Genomic DNA, 23,881 nt, shown 5'->3' on the forward strand with positions numbered 1-23,881 from the left:
CAGAGACTTGACAGAGGCTCCAACAGGGGGCGGATTCAGTTTCTCCATGACAGTCATGATTCTGTGACTGTCCAGAAGAAACAGTTCTCTAAAGCCTCTTTGAGAACCTGAGCAGCTCAATCTGCCTGATCCTGCCCAGCTCAAGTTGGCCTGTTATCTTCCCTGACTCCTGCAAGAACATTTCAAAGAAAACCCAAAGAACACATAAGCTGAACTGCGGTCCTTTCTTGGGGTATCCCTGAAGCACTGAGGTGTTTGACAGCTTTGTATAGTTTCTGGGGAAATAGTCTTTTAAGAGATGTAGCACAAACACCAACAGTCCTCAAGAGCTCCTCACTGACATGAGAAATCATCAAGTGAGAGCAGCACATCTGATTAATCTCAGGGACTATGTGACCGCAGTGGGAGCCAGGGTGCTGGCCCCTTGTCCCTGCAGAGGGGACACTCGGGACACAGGCAGTGCTTCCATCCAAACAGGAACAAATCCCGGGCTCAGTGCACACAGTTAACCACAGCTTTTTATTGCGATTCAGGAAGAGCCTGCTGCTGGCAGGCAAGCTCACTGTCCCAGCTTGCCCAGGCCTTCTGCTGCATGCGTGACCGCATTCGTGACTGTGTTGGTCACTGTCTCAGTGACTTCCTTCACCACTTTGTCCCCCGACTCGTGGGCCTTCTTTAAAGCATCAGCAATGGCTGTTGGGAAGGAAGAAGAAGAATGTCCAGGTGAGCAAAGAAAGCAATTCAAGTCACTGGCATGCTGGTGTCACCTGGAGCGTCCTGTGGGACGTGGCAGTCTCACTGGGCTGCGCCCTGCGCGCGTTGTGGGACAGAGCAGAGCGCAGCTCCCGGATGAAGGCATTCACACTGGGCTTTATTTCTCCAAACAGCCTGCATTTCTCCAACTATTAGTGAGATAGGGCATCTGCTTGTGGGTGTACTGCCTACTCAGGCTTCATTTTTCTGTGAACTGTCTGTTTATATCTTTTGGTCATTTTTATCTTGGGTTATCATTTCTACTACAAATATTTTTGTTCACTTTGTGGTTTTTCTTTTGATTTGGCTTATGGTATTTTCTTTTCACTATGGAAATTTTTTAAGTTTTATACTGTCCAATTTAGGAGAAGGAAATGGCAACCCACTCCAGTATTCTTGCCTGAAGAATCCCATGGACAGAGGAGCCTGGTGGGCCATGGTCCATGGGGTCGCAGAAAGTTGGACACGACTGAAGTGACTGAGCACGCACTGTCCAATTTACCTAATATTTCCTTTATGGCCTTTGGATCTCTGTCATCATTAAAAAGATCCTCCATTCTCTGAGATTATGCCAAAATCTATGTTCTTTTCTATGAATTTAATAATTTCATGTATTTATATTTAAGTCCTAATCCATCTGCAAACTATTTTGTTGTAAGGAGCAAGACACACACAAGCTTTGTACACTGTGATACAGAAACATATAAACAAACATATAAACATTTAAATAAATACGTATTTGTACAAATATATAATTTATGTCTCCAATGTTTTGTCCCAGCACACTGCCACCTGGTCTTTGGTGACACCATCCTATTAACATTCCACAGAGAGAACTATCTAGATGGCTCCTGCTGTAGCAAGTACAGTGTGAGATCTCAGACGAGCGCAGATAATTGTACCCCAACTGAAAGGAAGCAACCTCGGGGTCAGGCTTTGGCCTGATTAGGCAAGGAACAGGTTGCTGCCAGCACCCAGCTTCCCTCCTTCCCACCCCGAACTTGGCCTTACCTTTCTCTCCAGCCTCCTTGGCATGATCTATCACCTCCTTCACCACTTCCTCCACAACGTGAACTGCAAAGACGAGACAAGCCCAGAGTGAGAGCACAGTGTAAGCTGCCTGTCCTCACATCAGGGCCCAGACAGCCCTGGGTATCAAAAGGGCCTCAGGGATGCTACTCAAGCCAGGACAGGACAAGCTGCTCATCAAGAACCCCCAGCTGGCTTCCTTCAGAGACTGGAGTGGGACCTGGCTGCTAGCAGCCAAGCTGGTAGGGCACAGGGCTCTCCGTGTCCCTCGCCCAGCAAGGCCTGGAATGCTGACTAGCAGGCCTTCCTGTCAGCTAGGGACCTGGAGCCAAGGCTGGGCCCATTTCCTGGGTCACCACACCTCTCAGGTGAGCTGCTCTTCTGTCTATGGCTGAATGGGGGCCGCAGCAGGAGGCTGAATGTCAAAGCTTCACCCCCACCACCACCACTCCCCGCCCACGGCAACACCAAGTCCCCCAAAGCAATTCCTCCAATAAGACAAAACTCTCTGCCCTCCTAGGGTGGTAACATGCTAGAACTGAAAGATGTTGGGTCAGAAGAACTATTTCAGATTCTAACTCCTAGAATTAACTCCACTGCTTGGGTTCCCTTGTCCTGGGAATAACACAGCGTTCAGAGAGCTGGTCAGGATCAAAGTGGACGGTCAACAGCGGTTGCAAAGCTAAAATGAAACACAGACATGTTTGCAGCCGTTTAGAAAGAGAACAGCAAACTTGGGCACAAGCTGTTTTTCACAAAATGTCAAACGGGTAGGGCTTGGATCAGCTTCCCTGTATCCAAGGGCCGATGTACAAAAAAGAGTTTCTGGGGACTTTGAACAAACTGAAAATGTCCTTTGTGTAAACTCTGGGGGCTGACTTTGAACACAATCAGACTTGGGGATTCTTAAGCAAGAAATCTTTGAAGCTTTAAAGTTATGGTAAAAAATTAAAATCCACCTTCCTTTTCCTGTAGCATCTATAGGATACTTAGAATAAGCTCTTTTAACATGAAAGCCTCCCACACGCTGCCGGTTTCCAGAGGCAAGGAGTCAAGTCACCAGCTGCTCACCCAGCACCTTGGCTCCCCTCCTGTCCCCTCCTCTGAGCTGCTGCCTCCGTCCCACAGCCACAGACCCCAGGAATGTCAAGCCTGGGGGGTGGGGGGCAAAACAGGTCTGACCAGGAGGGTTGCTGGGGCAGCGGACGTCTCATGGCTCCAACTGGTTTAGCTTCTACAGTCCCCTACCTCCATCCCGATGGAGCTGATCATCCTTGGTTCCCCGTGGGGCCAAAGCCTGCCCCCATCCTGCTGGGGTCAGCTTTTCACTGGCCCAGTCAAGTCTGTCCTGAGTCCCCCAGTGGGAAGGAACAGTGCAAGGGGAAAGGAGCCCCAGGGTCCTTACCAGCTTCCTCCGTGGCCTTCTCCGTGCGGTGGGCCAGGCCCTCGGCAGCTAGCTTCCCCAGGCCTCCCAGCATTGTGTGGCAACAGGTAGTAATCGAGCAGGATGCTGGGGCCTGGACCAGTCTGCTTTTATAGATGCCTCTGATGCCCGGCCGGGCGCCGGGACACGAGCGCTCACGCTGGTGGTGAGTCAGCACAGGCTCAGGAGGAAGAAGCTGGGTGGGGCCACCCCACTGCTGTGGCTGGGGAAGTGCTCCTCTGGCAGCATGAGACCCCCACACCCCATAACCTGAGACCCCATGAGGGGCAGGGACGGGAGCATGAGGCCGGACAGAGCTTGGTTCTGGGACATACCCCTCTCCCGAGGTAAGAGGCCTTAGTGTCCTGTGGGGTGAGAGGCATTTGGGGACCTCAGCCCTGCCAGTCCCCTGGACTCATGGCAGTCTGGGCACAGTTGTGTATCCAGACAAGGCAGAGAACTTCCAGCCTGCTGCCTACTATCCGTAGGGTGGCCTAGGCAGGGGTGTAGCATTTTGTAAGCCTGGGGACCTGGGCAGCCCCCAGCCAGGAATACAAGTGGAGTGGAGGCCGCTGCCCTTCCTATTCCCAACAACTCAGCTCAGCAGAGTGGCCTTGCAGCCTCCACTGGACAGTCTGGGGGAGTAGGGAAAATGAGGGCCATGCCTGGCCCAAGGCAGAGAAGGTTGCAACGTTGACCAGAAGTCTAGTCATCCCTGACTTGCAGTTACCTGGTTCTCACTCACGGGAGCACCTGGATGGCCCAGCACTGAGGCAGCCTGCAGGTAAGGGAACCCAGTCCTCCTTGCACTTTGGGGCCTGGCCTCTTGGGGAAGCCCTGTGAAGTCAGAAGTGCCCACCCAAGAGGTCCTAGAGGAATAAATGGAGGACCCTGCCACCATTTGGGGATGTACTTCTGGCTCTAGCAAGAGTTGCCAGAAAGAAGCTCTACCAGTCCCTGAAACATCACATGCTTAGGGAGCCAGACTGCCTTCCAAGTTACTCAGGATGGAGAGAGATGCCTCAGGCCACGTATCACATGCTGCTTCCCTTAGTCACTAGCCCAGCTGAGCCTCAGTTTCTTCATCTATAAAATGGGGGCATCCATGCCTTCCTGGCCTTGTCACTGATAGTTGGTGGGGCCAGGCATGCAAACTCTTGGTAAACTTCCATTCCCACCCTCTTATCAGTGATGTGCTAGGGATGCTTGGCAGTGAGCCCTGACCAACCAATGGGTGGAACAAAGAGTGGCAGGGGTATAAGGCTGCCTCGGAGTGAGAGGGCTAGGAGTCCTGGAGGGAAGGCCCTTCAAGGACTTGCTTATCAAGTCCGGGCCTGGGGCAGGAGTTTGAGGCTGCTCCCCCCATACAGGCTCCCTTACCCCTCAGAGGAGTCCAGGAGGGAGTGGCGGGGTCTAATTAGTGTTTACCTGACACAGGCTTAAGGAGTCGAGGCCCTCCCACATTCCTGAGTGGTGCTGGGAGGCCCTGGGCAGTGGCCAGCCGCCCTAGGGTGGGCAGTGGATAGTATAGCCAGCAGGAACTCTGGGTCACAAGGCCATAGCCCCACACATGCCATAAGCAGGAGCTGATCAGGTCTTAAAAAACTTGGAGAGTCCCTTTAAGAAAAATAATATTGCTATCCATGTGAATACACACACACACACACACACACACACACACGTTTGACCCTGTAGACTCAGAAGTGGCCATGAAAGTGAGGGGCCCTGGAGTTTAAGCAGGTCCAGATGACTCTGGCCTCCCTGTTACATCCAAATCCCAGAGAGCTCTGCTCATGGTTTTGGACAACGCTGCCAAGGATGGGGGCGCTTCTGGCACATGGCTGGTGGGAACTGGCCTGAGAGCCCCGCAGGATGCTCCCTGGGCCCATCAAAGCCCCCTGCCTGTTCCCTCTGAGGTTGTGTGTGTCCTCCACCCTACATGGGTCCTTTCTGCTGCACCCCTTGACAGGATAGCAGTGTCAGCCACCAGCTCTGGGATGGCTTCCAGACCCCATGACCCCACCCCGCCAGTGCCCACCCTCGGGGACTCGTCACTGTGGCCCTCTCCTTGGGAGCTCACCAGCTCGACAGGCCCATTAGGGCTCGGCCACTCAGCAGGACTCTGGCCCCAGTCCCAGCTAGGAGCCCTCGGCTACACTTTTCCTCCTCCCTGTCAGACTGCTGTTCCCTTCACTACATCCCCCGGCCCATGGGACCCTCTCCTCCTTAATGCACGGCCCTGGTGTGAGCACCCAGACTCCAGTGACAACATATCACGGCCCCAGATCTCCTGATAAGGCTGGGTTCAGGTACAGATCCCAAATGCAACAGGGAGAGAGAAGGCCTGGAGAGGTCAAGCTGCCCGAGACTGGATCTGGGCCCCAGCCCTTGGTGCTCTGGCCCACTTCTAGTCCCACCAGCCTTCCCACTGTAGCTCTGACCAGCTCCCTGGCCTCTCAGCTCAGCTCAGCCCATCCGGGCTCCCTGACGGTGGACTCCTTTCCAGCCCAAAGAACCTAGGACAGTCTCACACCCTCCTAAGAAGGATTCTGGTCTAAGGGGTTGGGCTTGGGCTACTCCTACCTGGATGAGGTTGGGGTGACTCAAGTAGGAACCACCCCATCTGGGAAGAAGCCTGTCATCATGGGTCCCCACAGAGCAGCCCTTGAACACGGGCAGCCGAGTCAGCTTGTCCTGAGTCAGAAGGTCAAGTCCTACACTTGGGGCTGTGAGAACTGAGCTTTGACAAGCATCAACTAATTATTCAAATGGAATCTGCTCAACAACCCAGTCTGGCAAAGGACCAGATGACTCCATCATCAAGTCAAGGAGGGCCAATTTTTCACAAGCAATTTGCCAACTGAGCAATGAACAATTCTGGTGGGGGGGGAAAGTTAAAGTATGCTTAAATACTTAGGGCTGTCTCACATCTGAAGCATGATAAATTTTTTTTCTCCTGTGACTGCAATTGTCATGAACAGCAAGAGTTTTATAACTGTCAGCCTGCCTATGCTTTCTCCTACTTCTACTTCATGGATTTGAGCTCCCAGTACATACAGAGCCCACGTATCTTATACATACAGACCCCTTCCAGTCACAGGGGAGCCAAGAAGAGATTCCTGGAGACCTGGTTTGTCAGTCACCTAGCAACCCAGCTCTCATACACCCATGGGCAGAGGGCACATCAGAGGGGTAGCTGAGGAAATGGAGAGTTCACAGAGGTGTGGGCAGAGTTAAGGGAGTCAACGAATGATGGCGAGGCTGCTAGGATTTGGAGCAACGGGGGACCCTCGGCCTGGAGGGGCTGTAGACCCTGATGCGAGCTCCAGTTGTCAGAGAGGGTCAGCAGACAGGAGCTGCCACTGTCAGCAGAGGAATAAGGCCACTGCCCAGCCATGCCCGGCAAGAAGGGAGCAGGAGGAATAAACTCCTCTCTTCTCCATCTCCTACGGATATCCCCTACAGCCGAACCCAACAAGTCTCGAAGGTAAGGGAGCCTGGGAAATGCGGTTCAAGAGGCAAGTTCCCAGGGCGAGGGCAGGGAGTAAACGGCACAGAGCATGTGGATTCTCTATAAACAGAGAACAGCAGCTTAGCCTGCCAGACTTCCAGGTCTGAAAGCAGCATGACAGCAGCTTACATCCTAAAGAGCCCCATTTCCCCTTCCTGAAACTCCATGGGGCAACGAGGAACAACACAGCGACAAAGACGCAGCACAGCCTTAAATAAATAAAAAGGAGAAATTCCAGTGAAATAGAAATCAGACTTACAGGAATTATTCAGGCTCCTGTGGCAGAAGGCACTGCAGCCATATCTAGAAGACACTCCAGGAAGAAAGCGTGAGCTGAAAATTTCAAACCCAGTTGAGGATAAAGTATAAAGGCTACAGACTAACATTTCCACACATTTAAGAACACAGAATATAGTTCACATGAGCTCTTCTTTCTTAATTTTTAACTTTTTAACCTTTTTAAAAATAGAAAATGCCACACACAAAAAACAGAACACCATGAACCCTCATGGACACAGTGCTGTAACCCAAGGGGCCAGACGTCTTCTCAGTTCATCTGAAAATATTTCATTCTTGAGGAAACTTCTAGAGGACTAACTCCAACCAACCAAGAGATAATAGAAAACATTTCAACAGACAATGGCAGATTGCTTCTACTATCTTCAGTTACAGATCTAAGACAAAACAAAGGTGTGACGGAATGGAATGTAAATGCTATGTATTTTCACAAAGTAGAAGAGAGACAACTAACAACAACCAAAAAAAAAGGAGAAAGGGAGAGAAGGTGGAAAGCAGAAAACTCTGCCCTTCTCATCTGTAATTTGATGGGAATCTGAGCTAAAGTCCAAAATGTGATGTTAGTGACTTTGTGCTTGGCTAGTTCAGGGAACTGGGATTTGGAGAATCGGGAACCCCCCAGGAACTGCTACTGCAAGAATCATCTTTGGAGATCTGACCAAGACCCAGCAGGTGCAGTGGCCACAGCCTGCTTCTCCTCAGCCTGTCTGGGATTCACTAACTTCATGAACCTCACGGAGACAGGCCTGGGCTCCTACAGGCTCCCAGGGCTCCCTAGCACCACGTCCACCTTGTCCCAGACATAGAGCCAAAGACAAGTCCAACCTGGCCGCACCCCCAGGGCTCAGTGTTGGGGGAATCGGGGAATGCAGGGAGCATCCCATGCACAGGGGCAGAGAGACGTGCAGGGGCTGCACTGTAGAGAGGGCACTCGAGTGAGCCTAGCATGGCAATTCTGTTATCTGGTAGGAGAACCACCGGACCATCATCCCTGCTTTCATTCGGCGGATGCTGCCAGAGCCCCACGCTAGGCACTGGGCACGCACTAATCAGCACAGGGGACTTGGCTGGGCCTGTGTACAACCATCACAGCAAAACACACAGGAGAGCCCCTCACCACCGGCAGTGGCCGGACCCATTCTGTGTTTGTTGGGGGCCAATCTGGGAAGCTGAGATCTGATGGATGAAAGAGCAGCAGCCACCTAGACAAGGGTGATTTATAAGGAAGGATGGACAGCATTCCAGGTAGAAAAAAACACAGCACACACACAGACTGAGGTGAGTTGAAGCGTGAGGCCAAGGGAAATGAACAAAGGTCAACATGGCTGCAACTGAGAGGGAGGGGGCATTGAGCAAGGAGGCTGAGGAGGTGAGTGAGGCCGGCAAATGAAGGATCTTACTATCATTGAGGCAACATCAGGATTTCAGCTTTCCTTTGTAATAGAAACATACTTGACAGCAGCTTCCTGGCTTCCCTGGTGGCTCACACGGTAAAACTGTCTGCCTGCAATCCTGGAGACCAAGGTTCGATTCCTGGGTCGGGAAGTTCCCCTGGAGAAGGAAATGGCAATCCACTCCAGCACTCTTGCCTGGAAAATCCCATGGACGGAGGAGCCTGATAGGCTACAGTCCATAGGGTCGCAAAGAGTCAGACAGGACTTCACTTTCACAGCAGCTTAAACGATAAGAAAACTGATCCTTTTGCCTAGTGTGCACTGGTTAAGTTAGGGACTCAATAAAATAACTTGGGATATAGGTTCTTTTCATACTTCTGCTCTGCCCTAATCAGCCAGTTGGCTTTTCCTCTGCTCCTTCCTCCTGAGGTTAGAAGTGGCTGCCAGAGTTCTAAGCATCATTTCCGGTCACAAAAATGTCCAGTGGACGAGGAAGAAATGCTTTGTCTTTTTTTTTTGAGGATGAAAAACCCTTTCCTAGAAGTCTCCTGGTCCTCAGACCCGACTCCTCCTCTCTTGGTCTGAGATGGCTCACACACTCATTCCTAAAGCCAACACTCAGAAGGAAAACAGGATTAAGAAAGACTGTTGGGCCAACTGGGATTTCTCCTGAGTCAGTCAGGGGAAGGTTGCCTACCAAAAAGGATCTGAGGGCTCTGACAGTTCAGCCCCACCGGCCTCGGGTGTGGCCCCACGTGATCTCTCCCAACCCTGGCATCCTCTCCTGGGGGCAGGGGCTCCTGGAGATGCTGGATGCACCTCCACATTACTCCAGGTATCTCTTCCAGGACCTTCCCTTTAGGTCTTTGCCCGTTTTGTAGACCAGGTGAGGCCTTCTTTGGGGAAGTCAGAAACAGGAACAAACCATGAAACTGAGCTTGGCCCTGGGGTGAGGGTGACAGATACCAAGGATTAGGGAGAGAACCTATTGCTTCCTTGGGAGGGATCTCGGATTGGAGAAAGGAAAGGTCCCCGGGGCAGATGGCTACACACAGAAAGACCTGGGCTGGGGGGTGCGAAGGGGAGGGCTGCGGGGGTGGACCCGACACTGCCCCCTGCTGGCAGGTCGCGGAAAGCCTCTAGGAAAGTATGAAGCAAAGACGAAGCTTTTTTTCTATCAGTCTCCCCTGAACTGGAAGTGCCTTGTAGCCAACATCTTGTAGCCAGAGTTGAAACGGCATGGCTATGTATGTACTCGTCCAGAAGAGAACAAGATCATACGGACGGAGGGAACAGTGTGTACAAAGGCGGGGAGGTGGGGAAAGGGAATTGGGCGTTACCAGCCAAGGTGTGCCAAGGGTTCGGATGAAGAGGGCCGCCAGCGCCCGGCGCCAGGGCTGGGCTTATCCTGCGGCAACGATGAGTCACCCACCAGCAGGATTTACCCAGAGCTGGTATCGCGTGCATGAACACGTAGACACGTGCAGGGGAGGTTGGAGGGAATAAAGTTTGCGCCAACTCTAGACCGTCTTGGGGACCTGCCCGACAAAAAACGCCGGTCTCCACCCTAGGTCAGAAGACACCGGTGCATCCGGAACGGAAGGGGTGCCAACGGGAGTGGTCTAGCGCGCGCACGCACTCTGCCGGGTGCCTGCGCTTCAGGCTCACGTGCAACACGCTCACGTGCACCGCCCGGTGCGCCGCAGGGCCCCCCCAGGGGGCGTGTCGTGGGCGGAGCTCTTGGCGGCCGCGCCAACCAACTCAATCGGGCGGGGCCTAGGTCTTCGGGGCGTGTCCTCGCCCTCCTGCTGCCGCCCGGTGACTCACCGCTGGGTGCGGCAGTCGCACAAACACCGGACGGGCTGGTTAGAGTGGCTAGGGCCAGAACCACTCCCCTGCGTCCCCTGTCTTCCCCGAGAGTTCCTGCCGCTTGAAGTCCTCGCCGGCGCCCAGCTCTGGATTGCCTCGATGCTCCCAGCCTCCTGGCTCAGCTCACTGGGAGAAGTTCCCGAGGCCGTGGCCGTTGGAACCTGTAGTCCCCTGCCCAGAGCTGAGCTCCTTGAGGATCTGGAGTATGCCCTTTCTAGGAAGGGCCGGGTTCCTGGAGCTGGGAGAGCGGTTTTGGAATCGGGGGCGGGGAGAGGCACGTACCTAAATGGGGTTTGAACTTAAAATAAGGGAGAGTGGGGATATGCGGTTGAGAAAAGGAAAATGAGTTCTTGGACAACCAGTCTATGTTTCCTCCGAATTTGGAATGCCAGGACTGTCTCTGGACTAGGGGCTGAGTTTCTGGGCTGAGGCTCTACTCTAAGCGAGGGAGAGCTGGGCCCGTGTAGGAGTCATGAAGTGGGCACAGGGTAGGAATATATGTTTTAATGAGGTGGCCCACCAAGAGCCTGCCAGAGCTCCGGGCCTCGAAGGGAGTCACGCATGTCTCCCTTCTGTCATTTCAGGAGGCCAAGTTTTTTCCCAAAACCCGAGAAAGTCTCAGAGGCCTGGTTAGCAGTCTGGTCGATGGTTTCCTGGGTAGTCTTGGCAACCTGGTCCATGGCTGGGGAAGGAAGGAAAGAGCAGTTGAGGGCGGGACCCTGGGGAACCACAGCCATGCAGGGTTAGCCTCCCCTGGGGCTCCCTCCCCAGGAAGCAATGAGGACAGAGGGTCTGCAGAGGAGACAGTGCTGGGTGGAGTATGGAGGTGTGCTGGGCTATCCACCCTCTTGCCCACCAGCCCCACCAGACCTTTCTGCCCTGCTTCTGTGGCCTGATCCACCACTTGCTGAACCGCTGTTCCGGCCGATGTCACTGGAACAGAGAGATGTGGGCTTTAGCTCTTCAGATACCACTAACCACAGGGGCTCCACCTGCCAACCCCATCTATTCTCTAGAGTAGACTGTCCTACATGCCCAAGGATGGATGCCATTAAGGTAAAGTCCTTTGACCAAGGCTACTCAGTCAGTGAGGGGCATGAGCCCTTTCCATGACTCCAGGGTATTATTCTTGTTTATTTATAACTCTGGGTTCCTCTCCTCTGGCTTGCTTCCCTTGCGATCTTCAGGACTGCTGAGAAAATATCCAACAGAGGAAGGAAGGCAGGGCAGGGCCAGGCTGGAACTGGCATCTGGGCTGTGGCTGCTGCTGGGCATGGCCCAGGAAGAGCCCTGCCCCCTTTAACAACTTCTCCCCTAGAAGCTTGGCCCAAATGCCTGAATTCCCACCACTGGGACTTCTACTTTGTAAGGCATTCTCACTACCTCCTCTCTCTGTGCCCTTCCCCAGAGGGCACACAAGCAATGACTGCCAGTTGCCTCTGTGGGCAGGCAGCTTAAGGAATTAGGAAATGAAGTGCAGGAAATAGGTGAAACTTCCAAGGTCAGGCCATCTCCTCTATACCAGAGTTTATACCTGTGGAGAACAGGGTTTCCAGGAGCTCAGATGTGTCCCCCCTGCTGGGTAGGCAGACAGGTGCTCTGGCCTTCAGTGATCTGCTCATCTACTGCTAAACAGTGAAAGGCCTACCTTACCCAGACCCTAGGGGCCAGGTGCACAGGGGCCAGGCAGGCCCTGGATATGCTGCTCACAGACGTCCCTGGGCTCCTTGTCTGACATAGCACAGTCAGGACCACAGGGAAGGAGCCTTTGCACTCAGCCTACAGATGGGAAAAGTAAGGGCCAGAAGGAAGGGTGCTGTAAGCAGAGGCTTCCTGCTACCCTTTTAGCCTAGAGGAGCAACTGTTCGCTTTCCTAGGGCACTGATGAAGGATGGGGTGGGTTTAGGTGTTGTCTGCTGACTGGGATATGCATAGGACTGATTGGGAGCTGGAGTCCCAGGGGAGGCCGAGCCGGAACTGGAACAGGTGCTGCTGGCGCACCCGGAGTCTCCTCACATCCCCTACTCCCCGTCCATCTTCACCCCCAAGGTGTGTAAGCTCAGGTCTGAGGAGGAAAGAGCTGGAGCTGGAGACTAACACTAGTGACCTGCCTTGGCCACGTGAGGGTGGGAAGGTCCTCTGGGTGAGGACTTAAGAGGAAATTAGTATTGGGGGGAAGGGAGGAGTGCTCAAAACAAAGCCCAGTGGGAGTCTGGAGCTGCTTCCCTCCGCCCATCCTGGTTCTATGGGCCTCTGGGACCCTGGCGGGCAGAGATCGCCTGGTGGCAGAGTCCGCGTTCCCCGCGGGCCTTCACTCTCCCAAGGGCCCGAGTGGGGCCACTCCCCGCCTTCGCAGCCTCCTCGGATTGGCTCTGGCAGTGCCCAGTGCGTCACCCCGCCCAGGCACCGCTGTTCTCCCGCTTGCCTCAAGGCATCATTCCTGGGCTGGTCGGGGTGGGCGTCCTGCCAGGTCCCTGCAACTCCGGAGAGAGCCCTTCCCAGCCGGAGCCACCCCCACCCGCTGGACTTTCCGGCTGCACAGTCCCCTGGCTTGCGCCCCGCAACCCCCGCGTCTATCGGGTGTGCCCGCGTCGAGCTCTGTTCTCACCCGCTTCCTGGGCCGCCCCCTCCACTTGCTTCTTCAGGTCCTGCAAGCCCTTGCTGGCCATGGCTGCGGGGGGTCTGCGAGTGGTTAAGGGTAGCCGCAGCGACGTTGGATCCTGCTCAAAGCGGCTGCGACCCGAGCGCCAGCTCTGGTTTTTAAGGCGCCCCAGGGCCGGCCCCTCCCCACACTAAGGGGGGTTGGAGGGGGCGCGGGGCGGTTCCCAGCACTCAGGGGAGTGACCGGGCCCTGCTCCAGTACCCGCCAGCCCGAAAGCACATCCTGGCCTCAGGCGGGCCGTGATGGGAAAGCGGAGAGGGGTGCCAACTAGCGTCTGAAGAGGGGCTCGGGGCTGCAGAGGGGCTGGATCGGGGATCGGGACAGTGGCTGGGGGCACAAGGGGGCGCACCAATCTTCCTCCACCGGGTGGACGCGAGGATTCCCCAGCCTGGGAGGGGTGAGGGAGGTGGGGATCATCACCAGGTGGAGTTGTAATTAAGACCAGCTGCTTTTTATTAAGTATTTACTTTGTGCCTGGCGCTGTGCAAACGCTTCCAGCCTCTTGTGTAACCTTTACAACAAGCTCTTGGAATGGGAGTTAGTAGTTTTTAGGAAGAAGATGAGGCACAGAGGGTGATTTAGGTCTCTCCAAAATTCACATGGCAGGGACTCAAGTCTGAGTCAGTGGGCTGTAAACCCTAGGGCCCTGACCAATGCCAAACCAGCAGGCCCCACGCACTCAGCCTGGACACTGCAGACTGGCAGATGCCATCTGCCCAACTGCTGCTGGGACAGGGGTAGGATGAGGGGGCGTGCAGTGGAGAGACTGTGGAGTAAGTCCCACTCTCCTTCCGTAGAGGCCAGTCACTGGCGACTCAAGTGACCCTTGAGTGACCCTCAAGTGACTCCTCGTGTGGCCCTGACTGGGGACCACACAGCTCCAAGTGGAGGGGGAATAACAGAAAGGGCCGTCCACCTGTGTCCAGCCGAGGCAAGGAAATCGTTGTCGGTCACCAAAGCCCAAGGACTTGGGTGGAAAGTACCCCAGACCACACTGCGAGTAAGGGAGCGGCCCAGCTACAGGTTGCTCAAGTCAGTTTTCCCGGGACTGAGCCTGGGGCTCAGGGATGGCCAGAGGGCCTCGGAGGAGGGAGGGTCATTTAGTGACTTGGGTGTCAGTAGGGCAGCCAGGGATCCCAGGGACAACAAAACAACTCTTGAGGCACAACCTCCTGATGCTCAAGGCTGCAGGTCAGGCCAGCCCAGCGCTCTTCCACTCGAGTTGGCCACTGGAGCCTGGAGGCCACCCCCTCAGCCTGTGACTGGACCCTCTTTAAGGCCGCTCTCTGATTAACCCTTTCTGGGCCTGTCTCTGCATGTCTGTAGGAGTCCCCCCTATTTTGGAGCTCTGGGCAGTCTTCGCTTACTCAGGGCCACTCAACTGGGCCACATCCTGCCTAATAGATAGGGAGGAGTGACTAAGTCATGGAGGGTCGGCCTCTGGTGTGGGGTATCTGGAGAACACGCACACACACATGAAAAATTGATTAACGGAGGGTTTCTGGGCCAGAGGAAGGGGCAGGCCCTGAGATTTGCTTAGGGGGAAGGAGATCTGGTGGGGGGAACGGAAACCAAACACAGACTAACAAAGCAACTGCCCTGCCCTGTGCGCATCCCTCCCTGCTGGGAGCCTGGTCCAGCCCTGAGCTCTGAAGGCTAAGGCGAGCCCACCTGACTCTTCCTTCAGTATTCCGGAGAGCCCCATCCAGCCCCTCCCCCAGGCCTGCCAGCCCTCCTGAAAAGCCGCTGCTACCACTAATCCCTTTAGCCAGGAAGACCTTTTACACTGCTCCACGTTAGCTCATTGCTGAACTGCTGATGCTGTTTGGCACCCGGCCCTGTGGGCAAAGAATGAGATAGGCAACAGCCTCTGTGGGAGGGACTACCAGGCCCAAGCAGGTGATGAGAGGCAGCTGAATGGTTCTAAAGCAGCAGGCACTGAAGTCAGACCCCTTGAGTTCAGATACCCGCTAGAACAATTTCCTTCATCTCTCTGAGCCTCAAGCCTCAATCCTTCATGGTGGGGGGCACAATAACAGAATCTCCCCCAGGGTGTTATGGTGAGGATTAAATGGGCTGATGGATGCCTGACACAGCTGAGGGTCCATGGTTGGGGATGGTGGGAACGGCGGGCCCCTTAATCTTGCTAATTCTTACTCATCCTTCCAGTTACATCAAAAATGTCACAACCAGGGAAGGCTTCCCTATCACAGATTGGATGAGGCATCCCAGTCTGGGCCTCGCAGCATTCTGTATTTCCCTACATGACACGCACAGTACTTCAGTGTTATTGCTTTTCAAATTCTCTTTCCTCTGCAGGGAAGCAAGATCTGCCGCTCTAAAATGTCTCTTTGAAATGCAGGCTATTTCAAGCTGAAAACAAGGCCCAAAAGACTCAGGAAGAAACTTTGACCTTTCCCCTTGGTTGCCTAGAGAATTAGGTTAGAGGGTCTATTACAGTAATAGAACTACACCATGGGTAACTAGTACATTAACTAGGTATATAGACAGGCAGAAACTGAGAAAAGTCTATTTGTTAACATTCCTCTCTGTGTCCCATTTTCTGTACATGGCCTGGCAAACATTTGTTTCCCGAACACTTGCTTTCCATCTTCATGTCAACTGCCTTCCTCCCCAAACAACTAGCCCCAACACCCTCTTTTGTCTTTAGCTAAAGAGGATATTTCAGGTGACTGTTTCAGCCACTTTGATGGGTTATTCAGCTTCCCTGGGTCTCTCGTGTATACATGCTATTGAACTTTGATTTTCTCCTGTCAGTCTGTCTCACATCAGTTTAATTCTCTGACCAGCCAGAAGAACCTAGAAAGGTAAAGGAAAATTTATTCCTCCCCAACACCTCCAAGATTCTGAGCAAAGGAAGAAACCATATCTAGTTTGCTTAGTTTGGTTCCTTGGAGTCAAACACCTTACCTGATACATAGAAGATGATTGAAAAATCTGTTGTAGCAATGTCAGAGGAGGTCATCAAGACGATGTAACTACCGGTTGCCTCGTGAGCTGGACCTGAGCAATCAGAGGCTCCCCACCCTCTCTCCTGTCCTTGGAATAGAACACAGACTTGAGAGAGTAAGATGTTGTTGAAACCCTCTTGAATCGAATATATGACTGCATTCATGTGTGCTAAGTCGCTTCAGTCGTGTCTGACTCTTTGCTACCCTATGGACCACCAGGCTAGCCCACCAGGCTCCTCTGTCCATGGGATTTCCCAGGCAAGAATGCTGCAGTGGGTTGCCATTTCCTTCTCCAGGGGACCTTCCTGACCCAGGGATTGGACCTGTGTCTCTTGCATTGCAGGAAGGTTCTTTACCGATTTAGCCATCAGGGAAGCCCGAATATATGACTGACTCCAGTCAAGCCCTCTGTTAACTTTTAAGATTCTGGTGGGTTGGAACATAGATCTATTCATCTTGCGGCTGCCAAGACAAGTCTCATATGTATGTTCTCTTATTACAATTGCCACCTACCAAAAATAGAAAAGAGGTACGGGTCACCTGGGGCTTCTTGGAGAAAGAGAGGGATGGGAGAGAGCAGTTACTCCTCTAGGGAAGTCAGGTACAGCCCCACAGAGCTCACAGCACATAATAGAGGGCTTAAAAGTAAAGCACACCGCAGGTGCTCATGGGATGGGGAAGAATCTTCCTGGACCAGGCAACTTCGTTGTTGGATCACAGGAACAGGTCTTAAATATGTGTCCGGGGGCAGAGGTGGGAGTTGGGACAAGCAGCAGGGACCCTTCCACGTTCCCTCAATAGAGGAGAGGGTATCAGAACCCCAGAAGCCCAGTAGTATCCTCCTCCTGCAGTTACCTGAGAGGACCTGTCTCCTCCGCTTTCTCTCAGGCACACCCAGCCCCTCGGGCCTTCTTCCTGGGGCATGCACAGGCCTGCTGATGAGCAGTCTGAACCTGGGAGCGGGAACACCCCTGACTGCCCTGTGCCTCTTCAAGACCCTTCACTCCTCCCATGGTAGAGTTTGCACAGCTGGGAGACCAGCAGCTCACTGCTCCTTTCTGCCTCCTCAGCGCTGGATGCCCCTGACTGCAAACTGGGATACAATGAAGCTCGGCTGTTTGGCTTTGCAGCCCCCAGGGCTGCCCTTGACCTCTGCTCTCCACCATGGAGGGAGGATGAGCAAGTGGTCTGGACTCAAGCTTCAGCGCCCCCACCCAGGGCTGGAGACCTGGGGCAAGCCACTTAGGTGCTTTGAGCCCAGACTGGGTGTTAAAGGGAAAGGAACCCTGCTGTCCACTTAGCCACCTCTAAACAAGACTCCAGGGCATGATGCCCATAGCCTTTCATGTAGGAAAACAACCACTCGGGTCCCTGGGTTGTTTTGAAGTCTTGGGGATGGTGGCATCTGCTGTAAGGCCACTGCAGCCCACGCAGTCTGGGTGGACATAGCACAGCATGACGCGAATCAGCTGTGTGGCTCTGCGGTCAGGCCACCTGGCCTTCTGCCAGGCCCCAGCTTCTTAGCTCTGTGCCCTTGGGCAAGTTACTTAACCTCTCTGTTTCTTAGTTCAGTTTCGGTGAAACTGGGGACGTACTAACAATTGGTTTTGAGGATTAAAGGAGGTAAAGCACTTAGTGCAGTGTCCCACATCTGGGAGGAGCCCAACAAATATTTTGACTCTTTTTCTCTCTAGGCGGATGCTTCCTCTCCTGCCTCTCAACCGTTGTGTTTTCTAATGATCCTTGACAGGACTCTGCTGAAGGAAGGGAAAGCCCAGCTCCAACCTGGTAGGGAGCTCAAGGCTGGGTGGGGACAGGAGGGAGGAACTCTGGGGTCATGTCCTTCTTTGCCAAGGAGGATGCAAAAAGTCCTCGCTATGAGTTTAGACTTCGCATCTTTCAAAGTTACCATCTGCTTCAGGGATGGGTGCTAGGTGTCCCTGTTCCCAGAAGGACAACTGGCTCCAAGGACACGCCCCAGGGGCCCAGGAGGACCCCTGCCATCAGAGCGGTCCATCCCTGCAGGGTGAGTCAAAGCTCAAAACCTGGGACATCCTGGTCTCATGCTGCAGCAGACAGCATGTTCTCGAGGTTGTTCGCGGGAGCCGAAAAGCAGGGCCGCCACCTGCGCGTTAAAAGGCAATGGTGGGGGCGGGGGTGTCTCTGCAGGCACTGCGTGCTCTCAGAAGGTGCTGGAAATGCCCAGTGCATCCCTGAAGCATACCTGGCCCAGCCCCTGTTCCTGGGAGGGCCCAGGGGGCATCTTCGTGAACAAGGCAGAACAGAGAGAAGAATGAGCAGGTATGCAGTGGGGATTTGAGTTTTATTTGGAATCATTAAAATCATAAAAAAAAAAATTCACAGTAGCATCTGTGGGGATCAGAAAGATCAGAGGGTGGTGGACAGGGATAAGGCTAGGGAGCTGACGGCACAGGGGGACAGCCTGTGGGGGGCTGGATGAGGGTGTGGGGAGCTGGGCAGCTCTGTGGGTCCTACTCCAGGACCAGACACCCCTTGTGCCAAGAGGCGATGGCATGCTCCTCAGGGCCTCTGCAGATCACTGGCAGCCTTCTAATCTCCCCCACTCTTGGTCTGGAAGAAACAGTGACTTTCACACATGGCTCTGGGGCCCCACCCCTCAGTGGTTACCCTGGCTTGGGGAGTGGGGAGGAAGGGTGTCATCTATGCCTCTCTGCCCTGAGGAGGTTATTCATGAGGGGATCTCACACTCAGGCTCAGGAGGCTGCAGGTCAGGAGGCTCCCCTGTGGGTTCTGGGACCCTGAGAGGGAAGCAACTTGCCCAGGGACCCCTGTGTTACCCCAGGGATCCAGCTCCTACCTCCTCAGCCACTTGCTCTTCCGCTTTGGCCGCCTCATCCTCCTGTGAGGGGACAGGTTGCTTCAGGGCCTCCTGTGGAAAAGCAAAGGGGATGTGGGACCAGGTGGAGGGTGCAGAGCTTCACTACTCTGACCTCAAAGAAGGAGGTCCTCATCACTACCTGGGGGGCTGGAAGGGAGGGAGGTGTGAAGGCCAGATTGGCCTTGGAGGTGATGGAACCTCATGTAAGGGTTCCCTGGGGGGCTGGAGGGGAGGGAGGTGTGAAGGCCAGATTGGCCTTGGAGGTGATGGAACCTCATGCAAGGGTTCCCAGTGGGGGCTGTCTGATGATGCCAAGGCCTTCTGGGAGTACCAAGTATCCTTGAGCCCAGCCTCACCCCCAGAAGCCAGCAGTGAGTCCCTGACAGTCCCTGACTGGGCCTTCTCCATGAGCAAGCCTAGTGATGTGGGTGGGGTGGGCAGTGGCCTCTGAAACCCCGGGCCTGACCCCACCCTCAGTGTTCCTGAATCACATGACCACATACCCTTCTCCTACTGTGATCCTCAAAGACCCCTGGAAGGAAGGGCATGTTTCCACTGTTCACATGGGGGCCCCATGGCCAGAGAGGCCAGGTATTCAACTCAAGGCCTCAGAGCTCAAAGCCGTGGGGCTTACAAGGATCAGGTCTGGCTTGCTCCAGGCCTAATCCTATCCCCAGTAGCATGAGTGCTTCCCTCTTTCCTTCTCCCTGCCTCCTGGATGGGCATGGGCTCAGGCTGGTCCCTCAGGTGAGACCAGCAGGGTTTATATAATCCTCTCCCACTTCCTGTCTCCTTCTACCTACCTACACCCAACCAGACCCTTGCCTGAGATGGTGTCCTGCCTTGGGGTGATCGCGTGATAACTGATAGCTGGGGTCAGACTGGATGATCAGCTTGGATCCTGGGCTCAGCACTGACCTGTGGAGGGTCCTGCCCCCTCAGGGCTACCATGGTGTCCTCCTGCCCTTTGGTGGACTGAGGCAGCCAGAATTGGGGGAGGCTCCTCAGACAAAGTACAGGCGGCCACGTGTCCTGGCCGCCCCAGGGTGGGCGCATGAGGCTGGGGCATGAGCAGTCAGACAGGTGGCCAGTGCTGCCTCCTTCTGCGGTTCACTGGACAGCGAGTCATGGATGGTTTTGGGCTGTCACCAAGAAATATCTCCCTTGAGGTAGCCAAGGGCTCACCAGCCCTCCTCCAAAGTCAGCGAGGAGTGTCCAGGCTTCTGCTCAGAGGCCTCAGGGGCAACCTGGCCCCATTCTAAGGCCTCTTTTGCTGGGGGGGGGAGGGGCCTGGGGTCTCCTGGGGTACATCTGGGTCCTGCCTGGGGTCACTGATGATAATGATGATACAGTCACCTCCTTTTGTTGGGTATTCACCATAAGCAAGGCGAAGCTGCTTCACGGGGCTGTTTTCCTATATCATCACAGCCCAGTGGGATGGATACTCAGCACACACCCCCAACAAGCATTTTACAGCTGAGAATATGCAGGCCCAGGGAAGTTGAGTAGCTTCCCAAGGTCACAGGCTAATAAGAGCTGGGACCTAAGGGAGGGGGCACCTGCCTGCTCCTAGAGTCTGGAGATACTGTGACCTCGGTGCTGCGCCCAGAGCCAGAGGCAGGGTCACTGCCTACCCTTCCACTAACCCACTCCAGGGATTCTTAGTGCTGGGTACCTAGGACTCCACTGGCCCCTAGGGGCCTGTGCCAGTTCCACTGTGCCAGTGGAACTTTCTAAACAACATCTGCTTATACATCTGGGAACAGCTCATCTCTGGAATAGGAAAACCTCCTGCCCCAAAAATGAACTGGCTCCCACCACAATCTCCTCCTGTCTCACTCAGAGTCTCTCTTCAGAGCATAGGTTTTGGAGCCAGGCTCCCCGCCTCCCCACAAATTGCCCCTGTGCTCTCTGCTGCCCAGACACACACACGACCAGGCACGTACACAAGTCCACAAAGACAGAGGCAGAGGGTGTGGTCAGAACCTCACTGTTTTCCCGTCACCAGGGGGCGCTGCTTCACTGCACCTCTTTGCAGGAGGAGGCCCAGCCCAGCATGGCTCTGGAGGGAGGCTGGTCACTGGGTAGGCGGTGACTTAGCAGCTCTGATCTGGTGTCCACTGCCTGTGGGAGGCTGCCTGTCACGACGTGGGGCTCACAGGACCCTGCTTTCGCTAGTAAAACGTGGTGTCTCCTAAATGCTGAGCACCACCGGGTGGGCGTGGTTTTGACCTTCACTTTCCAGTTGGGCCCTCCCCTGCTCCTAACACAGGGGTGACTGTGAGGTTCCCGGGATGTGACAACACCAAGCACAAACCAGGGCCCCTAAGTCTCCATTCCCCTGTATGTTGCTGCTGCTGCTAAGTCGCTTCAGTCGTGTCCGACTCTGTGTGACCCCAGAGACGGCAGCCCACCCCGTCCCTGGGATTCTCCAGGCAAGAGTGCTGGAGGGAGTTGCCATTTCCTTCTCCAGTGCATGAAAGTGAAAAGTGAAAGGGAAGTTGCTCAGTCGTGTCCGACTCTTAGCGACCCCATGGACTGCAGCCTACCAGGCTCCTCCGTCCATGGGATTCTCCAGGCAAGAGTACTGGAGTGGGGTGCCATTGCCTTCTCTGCCCTGTAAGTTAGTGGGATGATAATGCTTCTTCCCCAGCTGGCCTCCGTGGGCCCAGGAGACAGGACAGGCCCCGAGCTAGGGACTGGATCTCACCTTGTGCACCACTCCAGAGGTGACTGCAATGTTCTCCACCTCCTCCACAGTCTTGGTGGCCACGGTGTTAACACTGGAGACCACGGCCTCACTCACAGCGTTGGCCTGCTCCTTGGTCTTCTCAGCCACTGTGGGAGGAATCTGGCAGGCGTTGGCCCTGATCCCACCCAACCCGGCTCCGGCCTGCCCTGGGCCCTCAAAACTCTGCTCTACTGGAGACCTAGGCTGTCCTCTTTCTGACTCCCTGGAAAGTCTGACGATGATCAGGTGGTCCACCCTGGGCCTACCTCCAGCTTCTGGAGGCCTGGGTCCTAGTACAGCAAGGGGGTAAAGAGGGCCCCAGGCTTGGGTCTTTAGTAGCCAGGTGCAAAAGTCTCCTGATGTCCCACCCTCCATGTCCGCCGGTCCTGGGTCACCTTACCTGAAGTCACACTCTGCACAACACCCTCTTTGGTCTTAGCTCCTGTGGAGGAAAGGGAGGTGTCAGCCCAAGCCCACTCCAGGTGTTGGGAGGGGAGTGGTCAGGGCAAACACACCACAGAACAGCTGGACAAGCTGCAGAGTCGGTGGGGAGTGCGGATGGTGTCCGGGGGCCAGCCATCCTTTCAAAGGCCACTTCCTGCTATGTCTGGAGGAAGGGGATGGATGGGAAGTGGACAGGACAGGATGCAGGGAAGAGAGAGACCAGCCTGAGGTAGGGTCTGGTGGGTGGACCTCGAGTGGGTGTGGCCTGGGCCTCGGAGCTGGGATTGATAGGGTCAACAAGAGCTGAGTCATCAGCTTGGCCTCCTCTTTGGAAGGAGCTGAAGGGGAAGGGGGCTTGGGAGGCTGGCCAGGATGCTGAGGGTCCATCTCATCTCCCCGAGGTAGCCCTTCTTTCTGGGCAGTGTGCGGACCTACGGCCCGGCTGCTGAGTCCCTGCTTGCTCAGCCCAGGGCTCCAGTGTGGCTTCTTCTCTGAGTCCCGGGGCTGTGGGGGATACTGGGGCGGGGTGCTGGTGTGTGGCGGTGTGTGCATTTGTGCTCACACACAGGTGTGTCTGAGGGCTAAGTGCCTCTCCTGCCGTCCTGCCTGAGACCCCTCAACCCCACAGAGGCCCAGACAGACAGGGGTGTACAGGAGAGTGCGGGGCCTCTGGGCCCAGGAGTCCTCATCCCTCCCGAACGTGCCTCCCTGGGGTCAGGGGATAAAGTCCAGTCCAGGAACCTAGCAGCCACCGAGCCGCCCCTCCCTGCCGGCCCTGCCGCGCCCAAACTCACCCACATACATGACACCCTCCTTGGTCTTCTCAGCTGCCTCTGTCACTCCCTGCTTGGTCTTTTCCACGGCACCCACCACACCCTCCTTGGCAATGGAGAAACCCTTCTTGAAGACGTCCATGGCGGTGGGCAGGGATGGGAGTCTGACTCCCCAGATGAGCTGTGACCGGAGCTGGCTTGAGTGCTGCTGCAGCCTCTGTCCCTGCGGCTGCCTCTTATTGACGCCGATGAAATATTGATGATGCAGCGGCGGCTGATGGGAGCCCGGCCAGCCCAGGGGAGGGGGCGGGGAAGGAGGGAGGGAGGGAGCAGAATGCCCCCACCTTCTCCCAGGGTACCCTGGGCCTCTGCTGGCTCAACCCTCCCCCCGTCCCCTGCCCCCTGACAGACCGTAGCAGGTTGGACACATCCTTATCCATCACTGCCCCGCATTCATTTGCCACCCTGGGCACCTACAGGGGCCACCCTGACTAGGTGCTCCCAGGCCTGGGGCTGTTGAGTCTGTGTACCTCTGGGGCAGAGAGGGGCTGCGGGGGAGTAGACACAGAAAAGAAAGGCGCCTCTGCTACTGGCGTCCCAGGTAGGGCAGGGGTCAAGATCAAGCTGGCCTGTCGGGCAAGAGTGGCCAACCTCCCGGACTGGCCTGCCCAACTTCTCCCCAGCACCGTGAATGCCCCCATCCTGGGGCTCGGGCAAGGCCAGGTGGAAGAACTGGGCCACAAAAGGCTAACCCATGGCCCGGCCCAGCTACAGACTGTGTGACCCTTTCTCCCTCTGGGCCTCCACCCACCTGCTGGCTCCCACAGCCCAGCGGTGAGAGACGCTGAGTAGGCACGAGTGCCCCCGCGTCCCGGCCGCCCACATGGATGGGCAGCAGGTTCCCCGAGGCTCATCTGGCCGCTTCCTCCTGACGCGCTTCCTTCCACCTCCATGCTGGTGCCCTTCTGACTCCCACGGGGACATGCTCTGTGGGACCACCTCCCCCTGTGTCTCCCACACCCAGGGTCTCTGACCGAGTCCTCCTCGGCCACAGGAACTGGCCTGCGTGGCTGGCTGCCCCTGTGGGGCCAGGCCGCGGGCGAGCGGGCGGACGGGACTCACTGGGGGGGCCGGCCCAGGCCACTTCCTCTCTTTGTTGTCCC

The 23,881-nt window shown here is 55.4% G+C and overlaps 3 protein-coding genes across 4 annotated transcripts; all 3 read right to left on the reverse strand.

Moving 5' to 3' along the window:
- Positions 1-500: 500 nt before the first annotated feature.
- FAM25A (family with sequence similarity 25 member A) lies at positions 501-8,791 on the reverse strand. Of its 2 annotated transcripts, none has more exons than XM_086381157.1 (4): positions 8,466-8,791; positions 6,976-7,049; positions 1,765-1,827; positions 501-693 (listed from the first exon to the last, which is right to left on the reverse strand). In XM_086381157.1, the coding sequence occupies exons 1-4, from the start codon at positions 8,645-8,647 to the stop codon at positions 560-562; spliced, it is 453 nt and encodes a 150-aa protein (XP_086237283.1). In that variant the 5' UTR covers positions 8,648-8,791; the 3' UTR covers positions 501-559. The 2 variants fall into 2 exon arrangements, with proteins under 2 accessions (XP_086237283.1, XP_086237284.1); XM_086381158.1 differs by having other exon boundaries at positions 3,188-7,049; positions 8,466-8,564.
- Positions 8,792-10,765: 1,974 nt separating this feature from the next.
- Positions 10,766-13,011, reverse strand: ADIRF (adipogenesis regulatory factor). Its single transcript, XM_086381160.1, has 3 exons — positions 12,885-13,011; positions 11,147-11,209; positions 10,766-10,958 (listed from the first exon to the last, which is right to left on the reverse strand). Exons 1-3 carry the CDS (start codon positions 12,943-12,945, stop codon positions 10,852-10,854), a joined length of 231 nt encoding a protein of 76 aa, XP_086237286.1. The 5' UTR covers positions 12,946-13,011; the 3' UTR covers positions 10,766-10,851.
- A 5,203-nt stretch (positions 13,012-18,214) lies between these two features.
- On the reverse strand, positions 18,215-23,108 carry SNCG (synuclein gamma). The gene is made up of 5 exons (XM_086381159.1): positions 22,740-23,108; positions 21,902-21,943; positions 21,481-21,608; positions 18,750-18,821; positions 18,215-18,502 (listed from the first exon to the last, which is right to left on the reverse strand). Exons 1-5 carry the CDS (start codon positions 22,858-22,860, stop codon positions 18,482-18,484), a joined length of 384 nt encoding a protein of 127 aa, XP_086237285.1. The 5' UTR covers positions 22,861-23,108; the 3' UTR covers positions 18,215-18,481.
- Positions 23,109-23,881: the final 773 nt, after the last annotated feature.

This window comes from Bos grunniens, chromosome 28 (genome assembly GCF_055505025.1).
Source record: "Bos grunniens cultivar Pamir isolate PY7600 chromosome 28, Bosgru_T2T1.0, whole genome shotgun sequence".
Lineage (NCBI taxonomy): Eukaryota > Metazoa > Chordata > Mammalia > Artiodactyla > Bovidae > Bos > Bos grunniens.